Source organism: Rhinoraja longicauda, chromosome 3, assembly GCF_053455715.1.
Source record: "Rhinoraja longicauda isolate Sanriku21f chromosome 3, sRhiLon1.1, whole genome shotgun sequence".
NCBI classification, from domain to species: domain Eukaryota; kingdom Metazoa; phylum Chordata; class Chondrichthyes; order Rajiformes; family Arhynchobatidae; genus Rhinoraja; species Rhinoraja longicauda.
The window spans coordinates 8,401,384-8,423,072 of NC_135955.1; the positions used below are offsets into that span (position 1 = coordinate 8,401,384).

Genomic DNA, 21,689 nt, shown 5'->3' on the forward strand with positions numbered 1-21,689 from the left:
TTGTAGATTAATTTGGCTTTGTAAAAATTGTAAATTGCCCCTAGTGTGTTAATGTACGGGGTGACCGCTGGTCGGTGCGGACTTGGTGGGCCGAAGGGTCAAGTCTCTAAGATGCTAGACTCTAAGTCTAAAGTCTCGAGTACTCTTTAGTGGCAATGAGAGAGGTAGCAGGCAGCACATTGCCTTAACCTCATCAATAGGTTGTATCTGTGCACTGCCACTCAAGCAAGCTGCTGTCAATTAAATGTGGGTTTTCTGGCATGCACTAACCCTGTCTTTTTCCTCTCTGAACTCAAATGAATGAGGTCGCTGCAACACACCAGGGGGTATAGATGTCGCAACGGTGCCTTGATGTAAAGCTTGATGTGGTTTTCAGTGGCATTTCTACCAGTCTGCATTTAGGCTCTGTGGATTTAACTTACTGTGTTGTACATATCCATAACCGTATGGGACTAATCAGTCCAAACGTTCCCTCAGACCTTTTCCAAAATACTACAGATGTTATTTGTCTGCTGCAGAGGTAATCCGATCGATGGAAAAAAATAATCAAGTACTAATTTTTTTCTTTACAAAAAGCGGATAAGGCTGATTTTCGGGAATATCCAGCTCAGCGTTACAAGTGAATTCTAAGCCAGTGGAGTAACAAGTCAAATTGAGATCAGTACCCACCCTGAATGAATCTGATGTTCTGTTTTGATTCATTTTCTTTACTTAGACAGTGGCTAAATGTCAAATGCTAGGAACAAGGGGCCACAGTTTCAGAATAAGGCCATTTAGGCCATTTAGAACTGAGATGAGGAAAAACTTTTTCAGTCAGAGAGTTGTGAATCTGTGGAATTCTCTGCCTCAGAAGGCAGTGGAGGCCAATTCTCTGAATGCATTCAAGAGAGAGCTAGATAGAGCTCTTAAGGGTAGTGGAGTCAGGGGGTATGGGGAGAAGGCAGGAACGGGGTACTGATTGAGAATGATCAGCCATGATCACATTGAATGGCGGTGCTGGCTCGAAGGGCCGAATGGCCTCCTCCTGCACCTATTGTCTTTTGTCTATTGTAATAGTCAGCAGGTCAGGTCGCAGGTGTGGGAAGAGAAAGAGATCTGTTTGTGTCAGATGGAACTGCAGATGCTAGTTTACACCGAAGATAGAAGAAGGGTCTCGACCTGAAACGTCACCCATTCCTTCTATCCAGAGATGCTGCCTGTCCTGCTGAGTTACTCCAGCATTTTGTGTCCATCTTAAGAGATCTCTGTTCCTCTTCCCATTTTTTAAATTTCAGATTCTGCAATTTATTTTTTTGAAACATAGAAAATAGGTGCAGGAAGTGGGCCATTCAATACAATCATGGCTAATCATCCAAAATCAGTACCCCGTTCCTGCTTTCTCCCCATATACTTTGATTTCGTTAGCCTGAAGAGCTATATCTAACTCTCGAACATATCCAACGAATTGGCCTCCACTGCCTTCTGTGGCAGAGAATTCCACAGTTTCACAACTCTCTGGGTGGAAAAGTTTTTCCTCATCTCAGTCCTAAATAGCCCACCCCTCTTTCTTAAACTGTGGCCCCCTGGTTCAGGACTCAGAACGTTAATTGGTCTCATTCCTATTTCTTAATATTGGCTCCACACCATTGAACCTGTGCTGTTAGAACAGTGATCATCTTGCCCCAGAAACCTTTCCTAATGGCTCAAACCACTTGGCTGCCTTCTCATCCATCACGTCTAATGCAAATGCTGGAAACAAACACAGGTGGCCGTGCCTGAGCTTTTACATTTAAATTACTTAAGTGCCCTCTTGTCTTGCTCTCTAATGACGCTCAAATAGACCGGGATCACTTCTTCGCAGGAGACTTCACTCCCAAGTTAATGATGGATCTTCACTCTGCATTTGCACCGCAATATGTTTGCTTTAATGGATGGCTTAAAATTACCGGATAAATTGATCAATGGACCGTTTGAGATGTTTTCTCAGAGTTTTCGCTAGAAAGTCCAAGTTCTATTTCTGCTTTCATGTTCGTGGAAACAACAGCTTCTTTGACTAATTCTTGAAAAGAGTTTGATGACAAAAGATCTCTGAAGAAGGGTCTCGACCCGAAACGTCACCCATTCCTTCTCTCCTGAGATGCTGCCTGGCCTGCTGAGTTACTCCAGCATTTTGTGAATAAATACCAAAGATCTCTGGAACGTCAGAGGTCGGGGGAAGACTTGATGGAAGGATATAAAACGATGAGAGGCGCAGGCAGGTTACACAGTCAAAAGGTTTTCCCCAGGTTGGACGTGTCCAACACTAGAGCTTCGTACCATAGCTAAAATCAAACCATTCCTCCAGTTTGACGATATTGAAAAAAATCATCCACGCATTCATCTCCTCCCGCCTAGACTACTGCAACTCTTTATACACTGGTATCAGGGTATCAGCCAATCATCCCAGTCCCGCCTGCAATTGGTCCAAAACGCCACAGCGAGACTCCTGACGGGTACCCGTAAAAGGGACCACATCACCCCGATTCTGGCCTCTCTCCACTGGCTCCCAGTACGGTACAGAATCAACTTCAAGCTCCTCCTATTCACATACAAAGCCCTAAATGGGCTTGCCCCCCCCCCCCCCCCCCCCCCCCCGATATCAAAAATCTTCTAACCCACCACTCTATCTTCAGGTCCCTCAGGTCGGCCGACTTGGGGCTACTGACTATCCCGCGGTCTAGGCTTAAGCTCAGGGGTGACCGCGCTTTTGCGGTTGCAGCTCCTAGACTGTGGAACAGCATCCCTCTCCCCATCAGAACTGCCCCCTCCATCGACTCCTTTAAGTCCAGGCTCAAAACCTATCTCTACTCCCTAGCATTTGAGGCCCTCTGAGGGGGCGCTGTGAACTGTTTATGTATGCGCTGTTATGTTTGTGTGCCATTGTATGTTCGTTTCTTAGTACCTGAACTGATGTACAGCACTTTGGTCAACGTGGGTTGTTTTTAAATGTGCGGTACAAATAAAATTGACTTGACTTGACTGGAGGCCATGGCTATTAGGTGAGAGGGGGGGAAACTTTAATGGAGGTGTGCAGGGCAAGTTTTCTTACACAGAGTGGTGTGAGCATGGTACACATTGCCAGGAATGGAGGTGGAGGCAGATGGGAAAGTGGTGTTTCGGAGTTTTTTAAATAGGCATATTGAGGTGCAAGGAATGGAGGGATATGGATCTTGTGCAGGCAGACGAGATCAGTTTAATTAGGCATTATGGTCGGCACGATCATTTTGGGCCGAATGGCCTGTTCCTGTGCTGTAGCATTCTGTGCTCTATGTTCTGTAACAACCCTCCTCTGCATTTGCGACACGATTGCTCACCTAGACAAGTCCACCTCTGTGAATCATTAGATTTGGACCAAACGCGGGTCTACGGGAATGGCTAGATGGGACGGGTTGGGCCGAAGGGCCTGTTTTCGTGCTGTGTGACGAACAGATTTTCGAGGAGCCGGAATAAACCAGTAACGTGGCTGTTGAAATCTAAAATATTGTGAGTGTTTTTCTGAGGTGTATCCCATCCTTTTCTGCGCAAAAGTGACATTGAGTGACATTAACAAGTCTGATGCTGAGAGAAACAAAAAACAGAGAGAGGCCTTTTGTGTGGAATCCACGTGATTGACTTATTGATCAAATTCACGTTCCGGTGGCATCTTCAAAGAGGTGGCACAGCCACGCAAATCTCAGTTTGCCCAATAGGATCCGATTGCTTCCCGTCGGAAGTACCGAGAAAATGCGCAGGCAGGGACGGCAGACGCTGGTTTGCACCGAAGATAGACACACCGAAGTGTCTCAACCCGAAACGTCTCCTGCTCCTTTTCTCCAGAGACGCTGGGGTTTGCCGTTGAGTTACTCCACCTTAGAAGTACAGAGAATGTCTTTTGTGTCCATCTTAGAAGTACAGAGAATGTCTTTTGTGTCCATCTTAGAAGTACAGAGAATGTCTTTTGCTTTGCGTAATAGTGTTTGGCAGTGGAACCCACTGCCTCAGAAGTTGCGAGTTTGATTTGTTTCTCCGCCTATTTGGTATTGCACATCGAAGGAAGTAAAGGGATGTTTTCTTTCTTTTGGCACGATCATTGTATTGGAAAGAGAACAAGTGTATTTGCCTTTTCAGTCAGAGAGTTGTGAATCTGTGGAATTCTCTGCCTCAGAAGGCAGTGGAGGCCAATTCTCTGAATGCATTCAAGAGAGAGCTAGATAGAGCTCTTAAGGATAGCGGAGTCAGGGGGTATGGGGAGAAGGCAGGAACGGGGTACCGATTGAGAATGATCAGCCATGATCACATTGAATGGCGGTGCTGGCTCGAAGGGCCGAATGGCCTCCTCCTGCACCTATTGTCTATTGTCTATTGTAATAGTCAGCAGGTCAGGTCGCAGGTGTGGGAAGAGAAAGAGATCTGTTTGTGTCAGATGGAACTGCAGATGCTGGTTTACACCGAAGATAGAAGAAGGGTCTCGACCTGAAACGTCACCCATTCCTTCTATCCAGAGATGCTGCCTGTCCTGCTGAGTTACTCCAGCATTTTGTATCCATCTTAAGAGATCTCTGTTCCTCTTCCCATTTTTTAAATTTCAGATTCTGCAATTTATTTTTTAGAAACATAGAAAATCGGTGCAGGAAGTGGGCCATTCAATACGATCATGGCTAATCATCCAAAATCAGTACCCCGTTCCTGCTTTCTCCCCATATACTTTGATTTCGTTAGCCTGAAGAGCTATATCTAACTCTCAAACACATATTGTCTATTGTCTATTGCCTATTGCAGCGTGGAATTGCACAGCTTGCTGCATTGAAGGAGTTGTTTTGTTTGCATTGTCAGTAATGCATTTTTCTTCATTTCCTTCCTCAGGTGTAATAATCGAACCCAATGTGCTGTGGTTGCTGGTCCTGATGTGTTTCCAGATCCTTGCCCAGGGACATACAAGTACCTGGAGGTTCAGTATGAGTGTGTCCCATACAGTAAGTGTGCTCCAAGCTCTGCTCTTCCTTTACTGAATATTATACTTATGTTCTTCATCAAACTCCGAGAGGAACATTTGTGCCAGCAATGCATGTTGGAATGTAATCCAAAATAACAGTTGATATCAAAGCTCTGTGCCTGTCACAGTGTCCAAAAAAACTGCAGATTGAAGAACTGAATCAGATGTTCAACTCAGCTGTTGTTTTTCATTAAAATATTTAAAATATTAAAGCAAGAAATTGTGTCATAAGGGCATGGTGCTTTGTTTTCTCCCTCCCCTATGAATGGACTAGTCAATCTCTTGTATCTTACGTTTATTTATTTTTATTTTTTTTTATTTTTGAAAAGCATATGTACAAATAGAAATAAAAGACACATTTGTTATAGAGTTCTTACATAGCTTCAATTTTTAGATTTTTAAAGAGAGAAAATAAAAAATGAAGAAGAAAGGAAAAAAAAACAAAAAAAACTATAAACTATTGGGAAGAGAGAATAAGAGGATTAAAAAAAAGATATAACTAAAAATTAAAGGGAGTAGATCCGGGAGACAATAACCACAGTTGTACATCCAACCCTTAACTCAAGTTTCAACTTTTAATTTACATTTTTTATTTTAGTCCTGTGCCAAACCCATTTACTTTTCTAAAAATTCAATAAATGGAGACCATATTTTAAAAAAGAACTCAGGTTTGTCAATTAAGGCAAATCTTATTTTTTCCAAATGCAGGGTCTCTGTCATTTCCGTAGTCCACATTTTAATTGTGGGGGTTATTGGTTTTTTCCAAAATTTAAGTATTAATTTTTTCTCAGTTATTAGATTGTAATCAAGAAAATGTACCTGACTTGTTGTAAAGTTTGTAGTATGTTCTGATAATCCTAATATAATTAATTTTGGATCCATATCCAATTGCTTGTTGATAACTTTAGAAACTATCTTACCTTTAGCGGCACGGTGGCACAGTGGTAGAGTTGCCGCCTTACAGCCCCAGAGACCCAGGTTCGATCCTGACTACGGGTGCTATCTGAACACAGTTTATACATTCTTCCTGTGACCACGTGGGTTTTCTCCGGGTGCTCGTATCTCCTCCCACACTCCAAAGACGTACACGTTTGTAGGTTAATTGGCTTCTGTTAATTGTAAATTGTCCCCGGTGTGTGTCGGGTCGTGCAAGTGTTACAGGGTGGTCACAGGTCAGTGTGGATTTGATGGGCCGAAGGGCATGTTTCCACGCTCTATCTCTGAAGTCTAACTGTGACATCCAGCGAAAACTGGGTGACAATAGACAATAGACAATAGGTGCAGGAGTAGGCCATTCGGCCCTTCGAGCCAGCACCGTCATTCAATGTGAGCATGGCTGATCATCCACAATCAGTAGCCCGTTCCTGCCCTCTCCTCATACCCCCCTGACTCCGCTATCATTAAGAGCTCTTTCTAACGCTCTCTTGAAAGCATCCAGATAATTGGCCTCCACTGTCTTCTGAGACAGAGAATTCCACAGATTTATAACTCTCCGAGTGAAAACGTTTTTCCTCATCTCCTTTCTAAATGGCCTAACCCTTATTCTTAAACTGTGGCCCCTGGTTCTGGACTCCCCCAACATTGGGAACATGTTTCCTGCCTCTAGCGTGTCCAATCCCTTAATAATCTTGTATGTTTCAATAAGATCCCCTCTCATCCTTCCAAATTCCAGTGTATACAAGCCTAGTCGCTCCAGTCTTTCAACATACGACAGTCCCGCCATTCGGGGAATTAACCTGGTGAACCTACGCTGCACTCCCTCAATAGCAAGAATGTCCTTCCTCAAATTTGGAGGCCAAAACTGCACACAGTACTCCAGGTGTGGTCTCTCTAGGGCCCTGTACAACTGCAGAAGGACCTCTTTGCTTCTATACTCAACACCTCTTGTCATGAAGGCCAACATGCCATTAGATTTCTTCACTGCATGCTGAACCTGCATGCTTACTTTCAGTGACTGATGAACAAGGACACCCAGATCTCTCTGTGCTTCCCCTTTTCCTAACTTGGCCTTGACTCGTCGAGAATTTTTAATTAAAAAATAAAACCTCAGAATGCTGGTGACATCTATGGAGAGACATTTTAGATCAATAAAGAAAGGCTGCTGACCTGAAACACCAACTTATTTTCTCTTCACACAGGCACCTGTTGAGTATTTCCAGCATCTTTCTTTTGAAATTTCCAGAGACTAGCAAGCTTGTATATAAGTTATTTTTTGTTGTGTTTATAATGTGGCTACCATATGATTCTGGTGTCAGGGGTTATGGGGAGAATGGGGTTACGATGGAGAGATAGATCAGCCATGATTAAATGGCAGAGTAGACTTGATGGGCCAAATGGCCTAATTCTGCTCCTATCAATTATGATCCCACACCATTTTTGTATTATTTTTCAAAAGAGCTCTTGATAACCAATCTAACTAGAGTTAGCCTATTCTGACATGCTGTTGCAAATAATATTCTGGAATGCATCAGCATTTACTGTGAGAATAATTTAGCCGCAGGCAACTTTATCAGCTCAGACGAGGCGTTGAATAAAAAGTGTCTGCCTTTTGAATAAAAGTTCCTTGTTGCCTTGGATAAATGCAGCAGGAAAGGACTGACATGTTATGTGCCAAAGAGTAGGCACATTGATTTCTCTAACTTTAGATAGCTCCTCTGTCCCTCTCTTTCCCCTTCCCCTTCCCAGTTCTCCCACTAGTCTTCCTGACTCCAACTACATCCTTTCTTTGTCCCGCCCCGTCCCCTGACATCAGTCTGAAGAAGGGTCTCGACCCGAAACGTCACCCATTCCTTCTCTCCTGAGATGCTACCTGACCCGCTGAGTTACTCCAGCATTTTTGTGGTACCTGTTATGCGCCAAATGTATTTTCAGACTTTATAAATGTGTTTTATCTGTTTGATTTAATCCAGAACTGGTTTTGTCGCAACTGGAAACTTACTTTCTTTCATTCTACCATGAGGAATTCCAGCTGCTTATTAATCTTTGTCCAGATTAAATATCTTTGCTGTTAATTTGAGTGCTCTCGATCTATATTTATTTTTGAGAAATCAATTCTGATTTGGCACAGTGCCGTCGTATCAGTATGTCACCTCCAGTTGCCATGGGTGAAGCAGAGCTTATTACATGATTGACAAGAGCATATGCTGAACTGGGGTCCTGGCACCAAAATTGGAAGATGTGTGGCTAATTAATTTAGCATGGCTCTACAAATGATTAATTCTGCCACTGAAAGAAACCTATCTGTTTTCTCAATTTATGTTGCCCATTCCTTCTCTCCCGAGATGCTGCCTGACCTGCTGAGTTACTCCAGCATTTTGTGAATAAATACCATCGATTTGTACCAGCATCTGCAGTTATTTTCTTATACCATTTATTTATTTGCCTCTGTACTCCACAATTTGAGATTTGTAATAGAAAAAAAATCACATATGGTTAAAGTGCCACATTGTCAGATTTTGTTAAAGGGTATTTTTATACATTTTGGTTTCAACATGTAGAAATTACAACTGTGTTTATATATAGTCTGTCCCCCCCCCCCATCCCCCCCCCCCCCACCCCCCCCCCATTTCAGGGCACCATAATGTTTGGGACACATGGCTTCATAGGTGTTTGTAATTGCTCAGGTGTGCTGAAATGCCTCCTTAATGCAGGTATAAGAGGGCTCTCAGCACCTAGTCTTTCCTCTAGTTTCCCATCGCATTTGGAAGCTTTTATTGCTGTTCATCAACATGAGGACCAAAGTTGTGCCAATGAAAGTCAAAAAAGCCATGATGAGACTGAGAAACAAGAATAAAACTGTTAGCCAAACCTTAGGCTTACTAAAATCAACTGTTTGGAACATCATTAAGAAGAAAGAGAGCACTGGTGAACTTACTAATCACAAAGGGACTGGCAGACTTCCACAGAAGAATTCTCTATATATAAAGAAAAATCCCCAAACACCTGTCCGACAGATCAGAAACACTCTTCAGGAGTCAGGTGTGGATTGTCAATGACCACTGCCTGCAGAAGACTTCGTGAACAGAAATACAGAGGTTGCACTGCAAGATGCAAACCACTGGTTAGCCGCAAAAATAGGATGGCCAGGTTACAGTTTTCCAAGAAGTACTTAAAAGAGCAACCACAGTTCTGGAAAAAAGTCTTGTGGACAGATGAGACAAAGATTATCTTATATCAGAGTGATGGCAAGAGCAAAGTATGGAGGAGAGAAGGAACTGCCCAAGATCCAAAGCATTCCACCTCACGGTGGTGAGGGTGTTATGGTCTGGGCATGTATGGCTGCTGAAGGTACTGGCTCACTTATCTTCATTGATGATACAACTGATGATGGTAGTAGCATAATGAATTCTGAAGTGTATAGACACATCCTATCTGTTCAAGTTCAAACAAATGCCTCAAAACTGATTGGCCGATTGTTCATTCTACAGCAAGACAATGATCCCAAACATACTGCTAAAGCAACAAAGGAGGTTTTCAAAGCTAAAAAATGGTCAATTCTTGAGTGGCCAAGTCAATCACCCGATCTGAACCCAATAGTCAATAGGCAATAGTCGTTTATTTGTCACATACACATAAATGTGCAGTGAAATGAAACATTACCCGCAGTTCAACAATAAGACCAATAAGAATAATCAATAAAAATGCAATAACACATACAATCATAAACTAACACCAAACAAAAGAAACATCCATCACAGTGAGTCTCCTCCAGTCCCTCCTCACTGTGATGGAAGGCCAGAATGTCTTTTTCTCTTCCCTGCCGTCTACTCCCGCGGTCAGGCTGTTGGAGTTGCCACGTCGGGGCGGTCGATTGAGCATGTCTTTTATATGCTGAAGAGAAAACTAAAGTGGACTAGCCCCCAAAACAAGCATAAGCTAAAGAGCATCACCAGAGAAGACACCCAGCAACTGGTGATGTCCATGAATCACAGACTTCAAGCGGTTATTGCATGCAAAGTATATGCACAAAATACTAAACATGACTACTTTCATTCATTTACATAACATTGCTGTGTCCCAAACATTATGGTGCCCTGAAATGGGGGGACTATGTATAAACACTGCTGTAATTTCTACATGGTGAAATCAAAATGTATAAAAATACCCTTTATTAAAATCGGACAATGCGCACTTTAACCACATGATTTATTCTGTTAAAATCTCAAATTGTGGAGTACAGAGGCAAATAAATAACTGATGGGTCTTTGTCCCAAACATTATGGAGGGCACTGAATATTAAATAAAATGAAACACGTTTCACTCATGCCGAGACCTTTAATTGATGTTCCTTGCATTGTGAGGAACAGCAAGGGTCCGTTGGTGTTGGGAGGCATGCCATAGTTAAGTGATAGATTTTGACTTCCAAGGATCTGATCTGAGGTATGTGAATCACATCGCAACTAAAACTCTTAAGGGGCTGAACAGGCTAGATGCAGGAAAAATGTTCCCGATGTTGGGGGAGCCCAGAACCAGGGGTCACAGTGTAAGAATAAGGGGTCGGCCATTTAGGACTGAGATGAGGAAAAACTTTTTCACCCAGAGAGTTGTGAATCTGTGGAATTCTCTGCCTCAGAAAGCAGTGGAGGTCAATTCACTGGATGTTTTCAAGAGAGAGCTAGATACAGCTCTTGGGGCTAACGGAATCAAGGGATATGGGGAGAAAGCAGGAATGGGGTACTGATTTTGGATGATCACCCATGATCATATTGAATGGCAGTGCTGTCTTGAAGGGCCGAATGGCCTACTCCTGTACCTATTTTCTATGTTTCTAACTTTAGATGTGCACGCTGTGATTTATCAAAGGATCTGTTTTAAGGATAGCGGAGTCAGGGGGTATGGGGAGAAGGCAGGAACGGGGTACTGATTGAGAATGATCAGCCATGATCACATTGAATGGCGGTGCTGGCTCGAAGGGCCGAATGGCCTCCTCCTGCACCTATTGTCTATTGTCTATTTATTTAAGGATTTGTTCAAATGTTTGCCTAAATTCTATGGTCAGTGGCAAAGGCAGGGCAGCAAAATGATGCAGCTGGTAGAACTGCAGCCTCACAATGCCAGGGGCCCAGGTTGAATCCTGACCTCAGGTGCTGTCTGTGTGTGTGAATGTTCTTCCTACGACTGCATGGGGTTTCTTCTTAGTGCTCCGGTTTTCTCCGGAGGAGAGAAGGAACTGCCCAAGATATAAAGCATACCACCTCATCCGTGAAACACGGTGGTAGGGGTGTTATCACCTGGGCATGTATGGCTGTTGAAGGAAATGGAACTTGAGAAAGTGAACAAGAAAACTCAAGGATCTAAAGGCTGCAAGATCCCTTGAGCTAATTACTGGCTTAGTAGAGGATTACAGGGAGTGCTGCAAAATAGTGGATGCACTGGTTGCAATCTGCCAAAATTCCCCCATTCAACATGCGTTTAACAAATTTGTTTTGAGTTCTTTGAGAACGTATCAAGCATGGTGAATAAAGGGAAGCAAAACACAAAATGTTGGAGTAACTCAGCGGGTCAGGCAGCATCTGTGGAGGCTGTGGATAGGTGACATTTAGGTCAGGACCTTTCTTCAGGATAAAGGGGAGAGGTCGCTGCATGTATTAAAGTAGGAGGTAAATAGATTTATCGAAATTAAATTACATCGAGGTGAATTGAGCAGGAACATGGTATTGAGGTGGAAGATTAGCCATCATCTCATGGCTTAGAAGGAATGAATGGTCTTGTCTTATTTGCAATGCTTTATGTTTTGTGTGATTCTATGAAGCAGTAGATATTCAATGGGGTAGCCATTCAATAAGATTACTTCCAAAGCTAAGAAGGGATAGAGCTGGGGTAATGTATTGGCATTGGTTGGAGACAGAAAGTCAGGATAAATGGAGCCACTTTCAGACTGGCGATCAATAACTGGTGGATTGCCACAGGGATCAGCATTGGGTTCCTCATCTATTTCTAATCTATATCGATGACCTGGATGAAGGGATTTAGTGTTGATGTTATAAAGATAGCTAGATGTACAGGTTATGAGAAGAGCACAAAGAGCCTGCCATGAAGATAGATCATTTAAGCCAGTTGGAAAAGAAGATAGCAGATGAAGTTTAACGTGAAGTTATCCATTTTGGAAAGAAGAACTTAAACAAAACACCAGCTGTACAAATGGAATGACACTGCAAAATGGTGCAGTCCAGAGAAATCCTGGGTTCCAGTACATGAAACACACATAGATTGACAGAAAGATACAGCAGACAATAGACAATAGACAATAGGTGCAGGAGTAGGCCATTCAGCCCTTCGAGCCAGCACCGCCATTCAATGCGATCATGGCTGATCACTCTCAATCAGTACCCTGTTCCTGCCTTCTCCCCATACCCCCTCACTCCGCTATCCTTAAGAGCTCTATCCAGCTCTCTCTTGAAAGCATCCAACGAACTGGCCTCCACTGCCTTCTGAGGCAGAGAATTCCACACCTTCACCACTCTCTGACTGAAAAAGTTCTTCCTCATCTCCGTTCTAAATGGCCTACCCCTTATTCTTAAACTGTGGCCCCTTGTTCTGGACTCCCCCAACATTGGGAACATGTTTCCTGCCTCTAACGTGTCCAATCCCCTAATTATCTTATATGTTTCAATAAGATCCCCCCTCATCCTTCTAAATTCCAAGAAGGACCTCGTCACGAAATGCCACCCATTCCTTCTATCTATGCTGCCTGTCCCGCTGCGTTACACCAGCAGTTTGTGTCTATCTTTTTGCCCACCAACTCCTTAGTGACTTTCGATCACCCGGTCAGACAAGTTCTATGTTATCCCACTTTTGCAATCACTCGCTGCACACTTGGTGCAATTTATCAAGGCAAATTAACCTACTAACCGAATGGTACGGCATGCAAGTGCATCTAGTAAAGAGGGAAGAGTTGAAAGGTCAGCCCCTATTTACTATGCTTTCCATTTCTGTGATTCTGTGTATCAGTGGACGTATAGGTAGGAAGTAGTTTAAACCAAAGATAGACACAAAAAAGCTGGAGTAACTCAACGGGTCAGGCAGCATCTCTGGAGGAAAGGAGAATATGTGGTCCATATTCCTCCATTTCCTGCATATGCATGTGTCTATCTAAAAGCCTCTTAAACAACACTACAGTGCCCTCTGTAATGTTTGGGACAAAGACCCATCATTTATTTATTTGCCTCAGATCGAGATCTTTCTTCAGGTTGTGCTTATGCTCCATTGGAATGCGGAAGAATGAAAAGGGATCTAATGGAAACGCACCAAGGTAGATGGGTATGAAAAGAAGGGTATAGATTTAAGGGGAGTGAATGGGAGGTGTGGCTGGCACAGTAAGGTGTGGAAGGTAGTGACAGAGTGGTTGGTATCTGGAACGCAACAGTCTGAAAAGGTGATGGAGTTAGATACAATCACAAAGGGTAAGAGGCATTTAGACAATCACTGAAATAGGCAACACAAAGTAGAATGTAGATCTAACCTAGTGCGAAGGGGCAAAAAGATTGGCGTGGACATGTTTGCCCCCAAGAGTCCGTTTCTGTGTTGTTGCAACTCTGGGTTTCCATTCGTTGACAGTGAGGGAGATTGGCAGGGTGGACTCCGAGTGAATGTTTCTCAACATACTTGACTCATTGTTGTACCACTCTGACTCTATGACTGTCGTACGTGTGACCATTTGAAAGTACCTTTGTGGCCACATCCCAGCTTTCGAATCAAACGCTGGGAACTATCTTCATGTGGGTTCCCTTGAAGGGGATAGAACCTAACCCTAGAGGGGCAACTCTCCCTCTCAAAATCCTGGGAGGATCATAGTTTAAAGAAGTCACGCAGGAAAGGTTGTTTTGCACAGTGACTGATACACGCGGACAGGCGTTGTGGTGGAGTTAGATATGATACAGTGACCTCCATAATGTTTGGGACAAAGGCCCACCATTTATTTATTTGCCTCTGTACTCCACAATTTGAGATTTGTCATAGAACAAATCACATGTGGTTGAAGTGCACGTTGTCAGATTTTAGTAAAGGCCATTTTTATACATTTTGGTTTCACCATGTAGAAATTACAGCAGTGTTTATACATAGTCCCCCCATTTCAGGGAACCATAATGTTTGGGACACAGCAATGTCATGCAAATAAATGAGAGTGGTCATGTTTAGTATTTTGTTGCATATCCTTTGCATGCAATGACTGCTTGAAGTCTGTGATTCATGGACATCACCAGTTGCTGGGTGTCTTCTCTGGTGATGCTCTGCCAGGCCTGTATTGCAGCCATCTTTAGCTTATGCTTGTTTTGGGGGCTAGTCCCCTTCAGTTTTCTCTTCAGCGTATAAAAGGCATGCTCAATTGGGTTCACATCGGGCGATCCACATGGTGAAACCAAAATGTATAAAAATGGCCTTTAATAAAATCTGACAATGTGCACTTTAACCACATGTGATTTTTTTTTTCTATTACAAATCTCAAATTGTGGCGTACAGAGGCAAATAAATAAATGATGGGTCTTTGTCCCAAACATTACGGAGGGCACTGTAGTGTTGTTTAAGAGGCTTTTAGATAGACACATGCATATGCAGGAAATGGAGAAATGTGGACTACATGCAGGCAGAGGAGATTAGTTTCACTTGGCATGGTGTTCGGCATGGACATTGTGGACCAAAGGGCTTGTTCCTGTGCTGTATTATTCTGTATTCTCTTCACAAACCCAAACCATCAACCCCATCTGTTATATCCGTTTCGCCAGCCAGCCTCCCATCAATAGATTGTTGCATCATCACTCCCCAATGATCCAACCTGTTCAATAGACAATAGGTGCAGGAGGAGGCCATTCGGCCCTTCGAGCCAGCACCGCCATTCAATGTGATCATGGCTGATCATTCTCAATCAGTACCACTCAAAGTCAAGAGTGTTTTATTGTCATAGTAGACCAATTGGACCTATTGGGCCCAAATCGCTCCTACATTGGTGCAACACACTCTCCTCACCCCCTCCCTCCCCCTCTCCTCCCCCTCTCCTCCCTCCCCTCCCCCCTTGTTGACGTGCAGCACACCACTCTTTTAGCCTGCCTTTCCTGGCACAGAATGATTTTTACAGTAGGACTTTTTTATCCAAAAAGATCCAAGCGCACCTAATCAGCACAATGCTGCTTTTGAAACACTAGCCGATGCATTCTGGTAAGGTCGGGTAAGGATATCGGGCTTCAGTAATCTCTGCTCTAAAATCGGCGTGATTATGGGAGCAACTAATCACTGTGTTAATTTTCAGAAAGGTAATTATCCCTTAAAGTTCAGTGAAGGTAAAAGCACTGACAATGTGGACCAGAAAAGGCTGAGACCTTGAATGATCTCCTCTGCAGACGTATGTTGGAGAATGGTGATCATTGATTCGTCTTATCCGCGATCGACACAAAAGCAGGCGCTGTTTTTCCATTATTCATTCTCAGACGTCCTCTCACCACCCCGCACACTCCCCCTGAACTAGGTTCAAAGGTCTCATCGCAGGCTGTTATTAACCTTTGCCATCCCAAATGTCTCTAAGTCAAAGTGGAAAGCAACAGAGGCCCCACCGAACCTTGTGTGGTGCTTTGGCATGGTCAAGACATTTGCAGTTCCTCTTCAGCTCGGCAACCAGAAATGCAGCCCTACAGTGGGTGTAGGATAGTGTTAGTTTTTAGTTTTAGAGATACAGCGCGGAAACAGGCCTTTCGGCCCACCGGGTCCGCGCCGACCAGCGATCCCCGCACACTAACACTATCCCACACCCACTAGGGACAATTTTTACATTTACCAAGCCAAGCAACCTACATACCCGCACATCTTTGGAGTGTGGGAGGAAACCGAAGGTCTCGGAGAAAACCCACGCAGGTCACGGGGAGAACGTACAAACTCCGTACAGACAGCACCCGTAGTCGGGATCGAACCCGAGCCTCCGGTGCCCCATTCGCTGTAAGGCAGCAACTCCACCGCTGCGCCACCGTGTTACCCTGCGCTGCACTTCGGGTAACATGTCAAACTGCTGCAGGCTCACCTCAACTTCTCTGTGCCGCCCCGATCCTTTGCTGCAAAGTACTGTTGATACAGTATCTGTCTGTGTATCGCGCTGCTGTCCATGACGGTTATGTGCAAGCATGCGGGAAGTGGGTGGGGCGATGGCAGGTGGAGTTTTGATCAGAACATGTACAAGACCTCACCTCTCCTCTTCTCCCTGCTCCCCCCACACTTCATGCTTACATTCTTTTTTTATAGACAATAGACAATAGGTGCAGGAGGAGGCCATTCGGCCCTTCGAGCCAGCATCACCATTCAATGTGATCATGGCTGATCATTCTCAATCGGTACCCCGTTCCTGCCTTCTCCCCATACCCACTGACTCCGCTATCCTTAACAGCTCTATCTAGCTCTCTCTTGAATACATTCAGATAATTGGCCTCCACTGCCTTCTGAGGCAGAGAATTCCACAGATTCACAACTCTCTGACTGAAAAAGTTTTTTCCTCATCTCAGTTCTAAATGGCCTACCCCATCAGTGTTAGAAAATAACTGCAGATGCTGGTACAAATCGAAGGTATTTATTTCACAAAAATGCTGGAGTAACTCAGCAGGTCAGGCAGCATCTCAGGAGAGAAGGAATGGGTGACATTTCGGGTCGAGACCCTTCGACCACATTTTGACTCTACGACCACATTTTGACACAATCAGTCTGAAGAAGGGTCTTGACCCGAAACGGCACCCATTACTTCTCTCCTGAGATGCTGCCTGACCCGCTGAGTTACTCCAGCATTTTGTGAAATAAATACCCCTTTTCATCTCTTGCCTTGGTCCACCCATCTGCCAATTAACCCCCATCACTTATATCCACCTATCACTTGCCAGGCTCTGTCTCACCCTCACCTCTTTTCCAGCTTTCTCCCCCCCACCCCTCCTCACTCGAGTCAGCCTGAATAAGGGTCCCGACCCGAAACATCACCTTACCCATTCCCTCCACAGAAGCTGCCCGACCTGCTAAAAATTACTCCGGCACATTTTTGTTTTACTCAAGCTTCCAGCACCTGCAGCTCCTCGTGCCGCTAAGGAACCTGTCATTCATTCTTTATTACACAGTGTGCTGGGTTTTGAGCAGTAATTCATATCTGCGTTTTTTTCCCCTCTCTCTCTCAAGAGTGCAAGGAAAAACATGATTCTTTTGAGGTATGGTAATTACATGAGACCTGTGAGAGAACTGCGCACTTAAACGGATAATTTGTTGGCAATAATCACATATCAATTTGGCATCTGCATTGTGGTCTCTTCCACTGATTAAGAGTGTGGCATGTTGTTCTGCAGCTTCACTAGCCACATGGGTACAGTCTACCAATGAAACGTAAAAAGCCCTGTCAGCCTATGTGACTGGAAATGCTGCATCTGGCATTGATTTTAATGTATTTGGAAGCATGTCAAAACTGGATGTCAATATCACCAATGTTGCAGTCAGCTGGAAAAAATTGATTGATCACTGCAAGCCTCTTAGAGGAAGCCCTCCTGGATAAACGAGCCGATTGCCTTTATCAATTTCATCTAATTGTCAGTAGTATATTAGCATCAGTCTTTCGTTGAATTTCCGATTCCAGTTGTTTTCTCAGTGGCGTGCACCATTCTATGTCCTCGGCAAGCTGTTTCAGACTTGGTAGACAAATGGCTGGAATTGTCTCCAGACTGACCCCCTCCAAACACTTGGGGTCGGAACAGCACTAGATTTGTCCGCCGCATCTTTTAGAGTTGATGGCAAGAGGTTACATTTAGGTCTTTGAGGACAGTTCAGTGCACGAGGTCAGTTTGCAATATGGTCGCACAAACAAACCCGGAATTCCCGGTTAATTCCCGGAATGGCGGGACTGTCATATGTTGAAAGACTGGAGCGACTAGGCTTGTATACACTGGAATTTAGAAGGATGAGAGGGGATCTTATCGAAACGTATAAGATTATTAAGGGGTTGGACACGTTAGAGGCAGGAAACATGTTCCCAATGTTGGGGGAGTCCAGAACAAGGGGCCACGGTTTAAGAATAAGGGATAGGCCATTTAGAACTGAGATGAGGAAAAACTTTTTCAGTCAGAGAGTTGTGAATCTGTGGATTTCTCTGCCTCAGAAGGCAGTGGAGGCCAATTCTCTGAATGCATTCAAGAGAGAGCTAGAATAGAGCTCTTAAGGATAGCGGTTTATTCACAAAATGCTGGAGTAACTCAGCAGGTCAGGCTGCATCTCGGGAGAGAAGGAATGGATGACGTTTCGGGTCGAGACCCTTCTTCAGACCTTAAGGATAGCGGAGTCAGGGGGTATGGGGAGAAGGCAGGAACGGGGGTACTGATTGAGAATGATCAGCCATGATCACATTGAATGGCGGTGCTGGCTCGAAGGGCCGAATGGCCTCCTCCTGCACCTATTGTCTATTGTCATAACACTTCTGACGAAATGGAGGCATCTACTTTTCAAACATTTTTGTCATTTGTGGTAAGCAATTCACGTCCGAAGAAGGTTCCTGACCTGAAATGACACCTATCGATGTTCTCCTTTGATGTTGCCTGACCCATTGTATTTACTCCAGAATTTTGTGCCTTTCTTTGGTAAACCTGCCTCTACAGTTCCTTGTTTGCACAACTCGCATCTTTCGTTTTTTCCCCAACGTGGAAAATTAAAACGAATAATCCAGACCCACACCAGGAGTCTCTCCCATCTGTAGTTTGGTTATGTTGGGGTAGACTCTTGTATGGGTCCTCCCTTTGGGAGCTGCATAGTGGGATGCATGAGGCATGTCACGAGCTCCTGACGATCAGATCTCTTCCGATGAACAACTGCAGTGACGTTCACAACATCAGGACATCTGAAGAGCTGTACTGATTATTTTTTTTCATGCCAAACTAAACAACGCAGTCTGGAGTTTATGTTCCTACGAGAAATCACATGCACAATAGCATCTTCAAATAACACACGATCAGGTCATGTTCACCGTTTGCAGGAGGTTGTGGTACATCAATTGGCTGCTGCATTTCCTGCAATACACAGTGACCCCTTTTCATGAATTTAATTACTACCGAGGTGGGAGAGTACATATAGTTCCTGCAAAAAATCCCACTGGCAGATTTATTTGGGCACCTTCCCTCCAATGGAACCAAAGACTTCAAGCAAGAGGAAAGCAGGACTTGGAGATTAAGGTGGCGCAGCGGTAGAGTTGCTAACGTTTAGCCCCAGAGAATCAGGCTCAATCCTGACTACGGACGCTGTCTGTACGGCGTTTGTACGTTCTCCCTGTGACTGCGTGGGTTTCCTCTGAGTGCTCCGGTTTACTTCTGCACTGCAAAGACGTACATGTTTGTAGGTTAATTGGCTTTGGCTAAAAAAAATGGAAAATAGTCCCGAGTTTTTAGGATCGTGCTAGTGTACTGGGTGATCGTTGGACTTGGTGGGCCGAAGGGCATGTTTCCGCGCTGTAAAGTCTAAAGTCTGTTCTAAAGTCTAAAAGTCTAAAGATGGCATCCTCGTATCTTTACTCATAGAGTCATACAGCATGGAAATTGGCCCTTCGGGCCAACTCGTCCAGGCCAACGAAGATGGCCCATCTAAGCTGGTCTCGTATATCCGCATACGACCCATATCCCTCTAAACCTTTCCGATCCATGTATCTATACAATCTTTGACTTAGACTCCTGCTGGGACAGGTACTAGGTCATCACCTCTGATACAGGCAAGTTGCGAGTTTGATTTGTTTCTCCGCCTATTTAGTATTGCACATCGAAGGAAGTAAAGGGATGTTTTCTTTCTTTTGGCACGATCATTGTATTGGAAAGAGAACAGGTGCATTTGCCTTTTCAGTCAGAGAGTTGTGAATCTGTGGAATTCTCTGCCTCAGAAGGCAGTGGAGGCCAATTCTCTGAATGCATTCAAGAGAGAGCTAGATAGAGCTCTTAAGGATAGCGGAGTCAGGGGGGTATGGGGAGAAGGCAGGAACGGGGTACTGATTGAGAATGATCAGCCATGATCACATTGAATGGCGGTGCTGGCTCGAAGGGCTGAATGGCCTCCTCCTGCACCTATTGTCTATTGTCTATTGCCTTGCTGCGTTTTTAAATTGACAGCCTGCCCAAAACTGCTAGAGAGGAAAAGAAGGACAGTTAATTAATTACAATATTATAATTAATATTAAGCCAATTTTAGATTACATTCGTATTTGGAATTATTACCCCCAGAGGGTGAAATTATTACTTTTCCAATGCATTGAATGCATTAATGAACAGAAACAATTCAACGAATTGTTGAATGCATTAATGAACAGAAACACAGAATGCATTGAATGCATTAATGAACAGAAACAATTCAACGATGCTGCATCTTAGGCAGCATCGTTGAATTGTTTCTGTTCATTGATCCATTACGTTCAATGTAGAACACAGAACACTACAGCGTACGAATAGGCCCTTCATCCCACCATTTCTGTGCCAAAAATGGCGCAAAATTAAACTAATCTCCTCTGCTTGCGTTCGATCCATATCCACTCATTCCCTCCCTACATATGCATGCGCCTATCTTAAAAACCTCTTAAATGCTGCTGTCATACATGTCTCGGCCACCTACCCAGGCAGTGCATTTCAGGAGTCCGCCAATCTTGCACTGCACAGCTCCTTTGAACGTCAAATACCGTCAGCCGTGCTTTCAAGACTGAAGCAGATCCCACGTGGCACACAATGCATCCACGAGGATCAGAGTAGGCAGGTAGACACAAAATGCTGGAATAGCTCAGCGGGCCAGGCAGCGTCTCTAGAGAAAAGGAATAGGTTGAGGTTTTGGGTCGAGACTCTGCTTCAGCCTAAGCTTTTGAGCTTTATTCAGTCTGAAGAAGGGTGTAGACCCAAAACTTCATCCATTCCTTTTCTCCAGTGCTGCTGCCTGACCCGCTGAGTTACTCCAGGCATTTTGTGTTGATCTTTGGTGTAAACCGGCATCTGCAGTTTTTTCCTACACATGATAGTAGTAGGGCGGCACGGTGGCGCAGTGGTACTGCAGTAGAGGTACTGCCTTGCAACGCCAGAGACACGGTGTTCGATCCTGACCACTAGTGCTTATCTGTACAGAGTTTGTACCTTCTCCCCATGACCTGTGTGGGTTTTCTTCTGAGATTTTTGGTTTCATCCCGCACTGCAAAGACGTTTGCAGGTTAATTGGCCTGGTGTAAATGTTAAAAAAAAGAATGCGTGTAGGATAGTATTAATTTGCGAGGATCGCTGGTCGGTGTGGTTCAGTGGGCCGAAGGGCCTGTTTCTGTGCTGTAGCTCTAAACTCAACTAAACTAAACATGAGCGTTAGATTTTGGTTAGATTGGCTTATCACGTCTGACATTGAAGAAAATTAGAAAGAGGCCAGCCTTGTTCTTATTTCCTCCCAGCTCATCAGGCAGGTTGACAATTTCTACAACCAAGCGTTTGAAATTTGCAGCCCAGGGCATTCTGCATCTTTCTGCTCTATTGATATGCTGCTCGTTGCCGGCAAACTATTCCTTGCCAAAAACAAACCTTTAATAAACTTGAAAAGTTTCTTTATTTTCAGTGTTGGCTGATTTTCAATGTTTGAAAAAAAAAAAATGGCACAAGGCATCCTGTGTAGTTTATCTTGGCTTCATCACAGACAGTTTGTTTTTGATAATTAAGTGGAACCTATACGTTATGTGTTACAAATTAACTTGGGTTGTGTTATG

The 21,689-nt window shown here is 44.1% G+C and overlaps 1 protein-coding gene across 20 annotated transcripts in view; it reads left to right on the plus strand.

The window, feature by feature from the left end:
- The window catches only part of LOC144611956 (adhesion G protein-coupled receptor L3-like), a 662,323-nt gene that overhangs the window by 400,754 nt on the left and 239,880 nt on the right, over positions 1-21,689 (plus strand). For all 20 annotated transcript variants that reach the window (XM_078431406.1, XM_078431434.1, XM_078431415.1 and 17 more), the window contains exon 5: positions 4,861-4,970. In XM_078431406.1, coding sequence (XP_078287532.1) covers positions 4,861-4,970 — 110 coding nt within the window. The remainder of the gene's footprint in view (positions 1-4,860; positions 4,971-21,689) is intronic.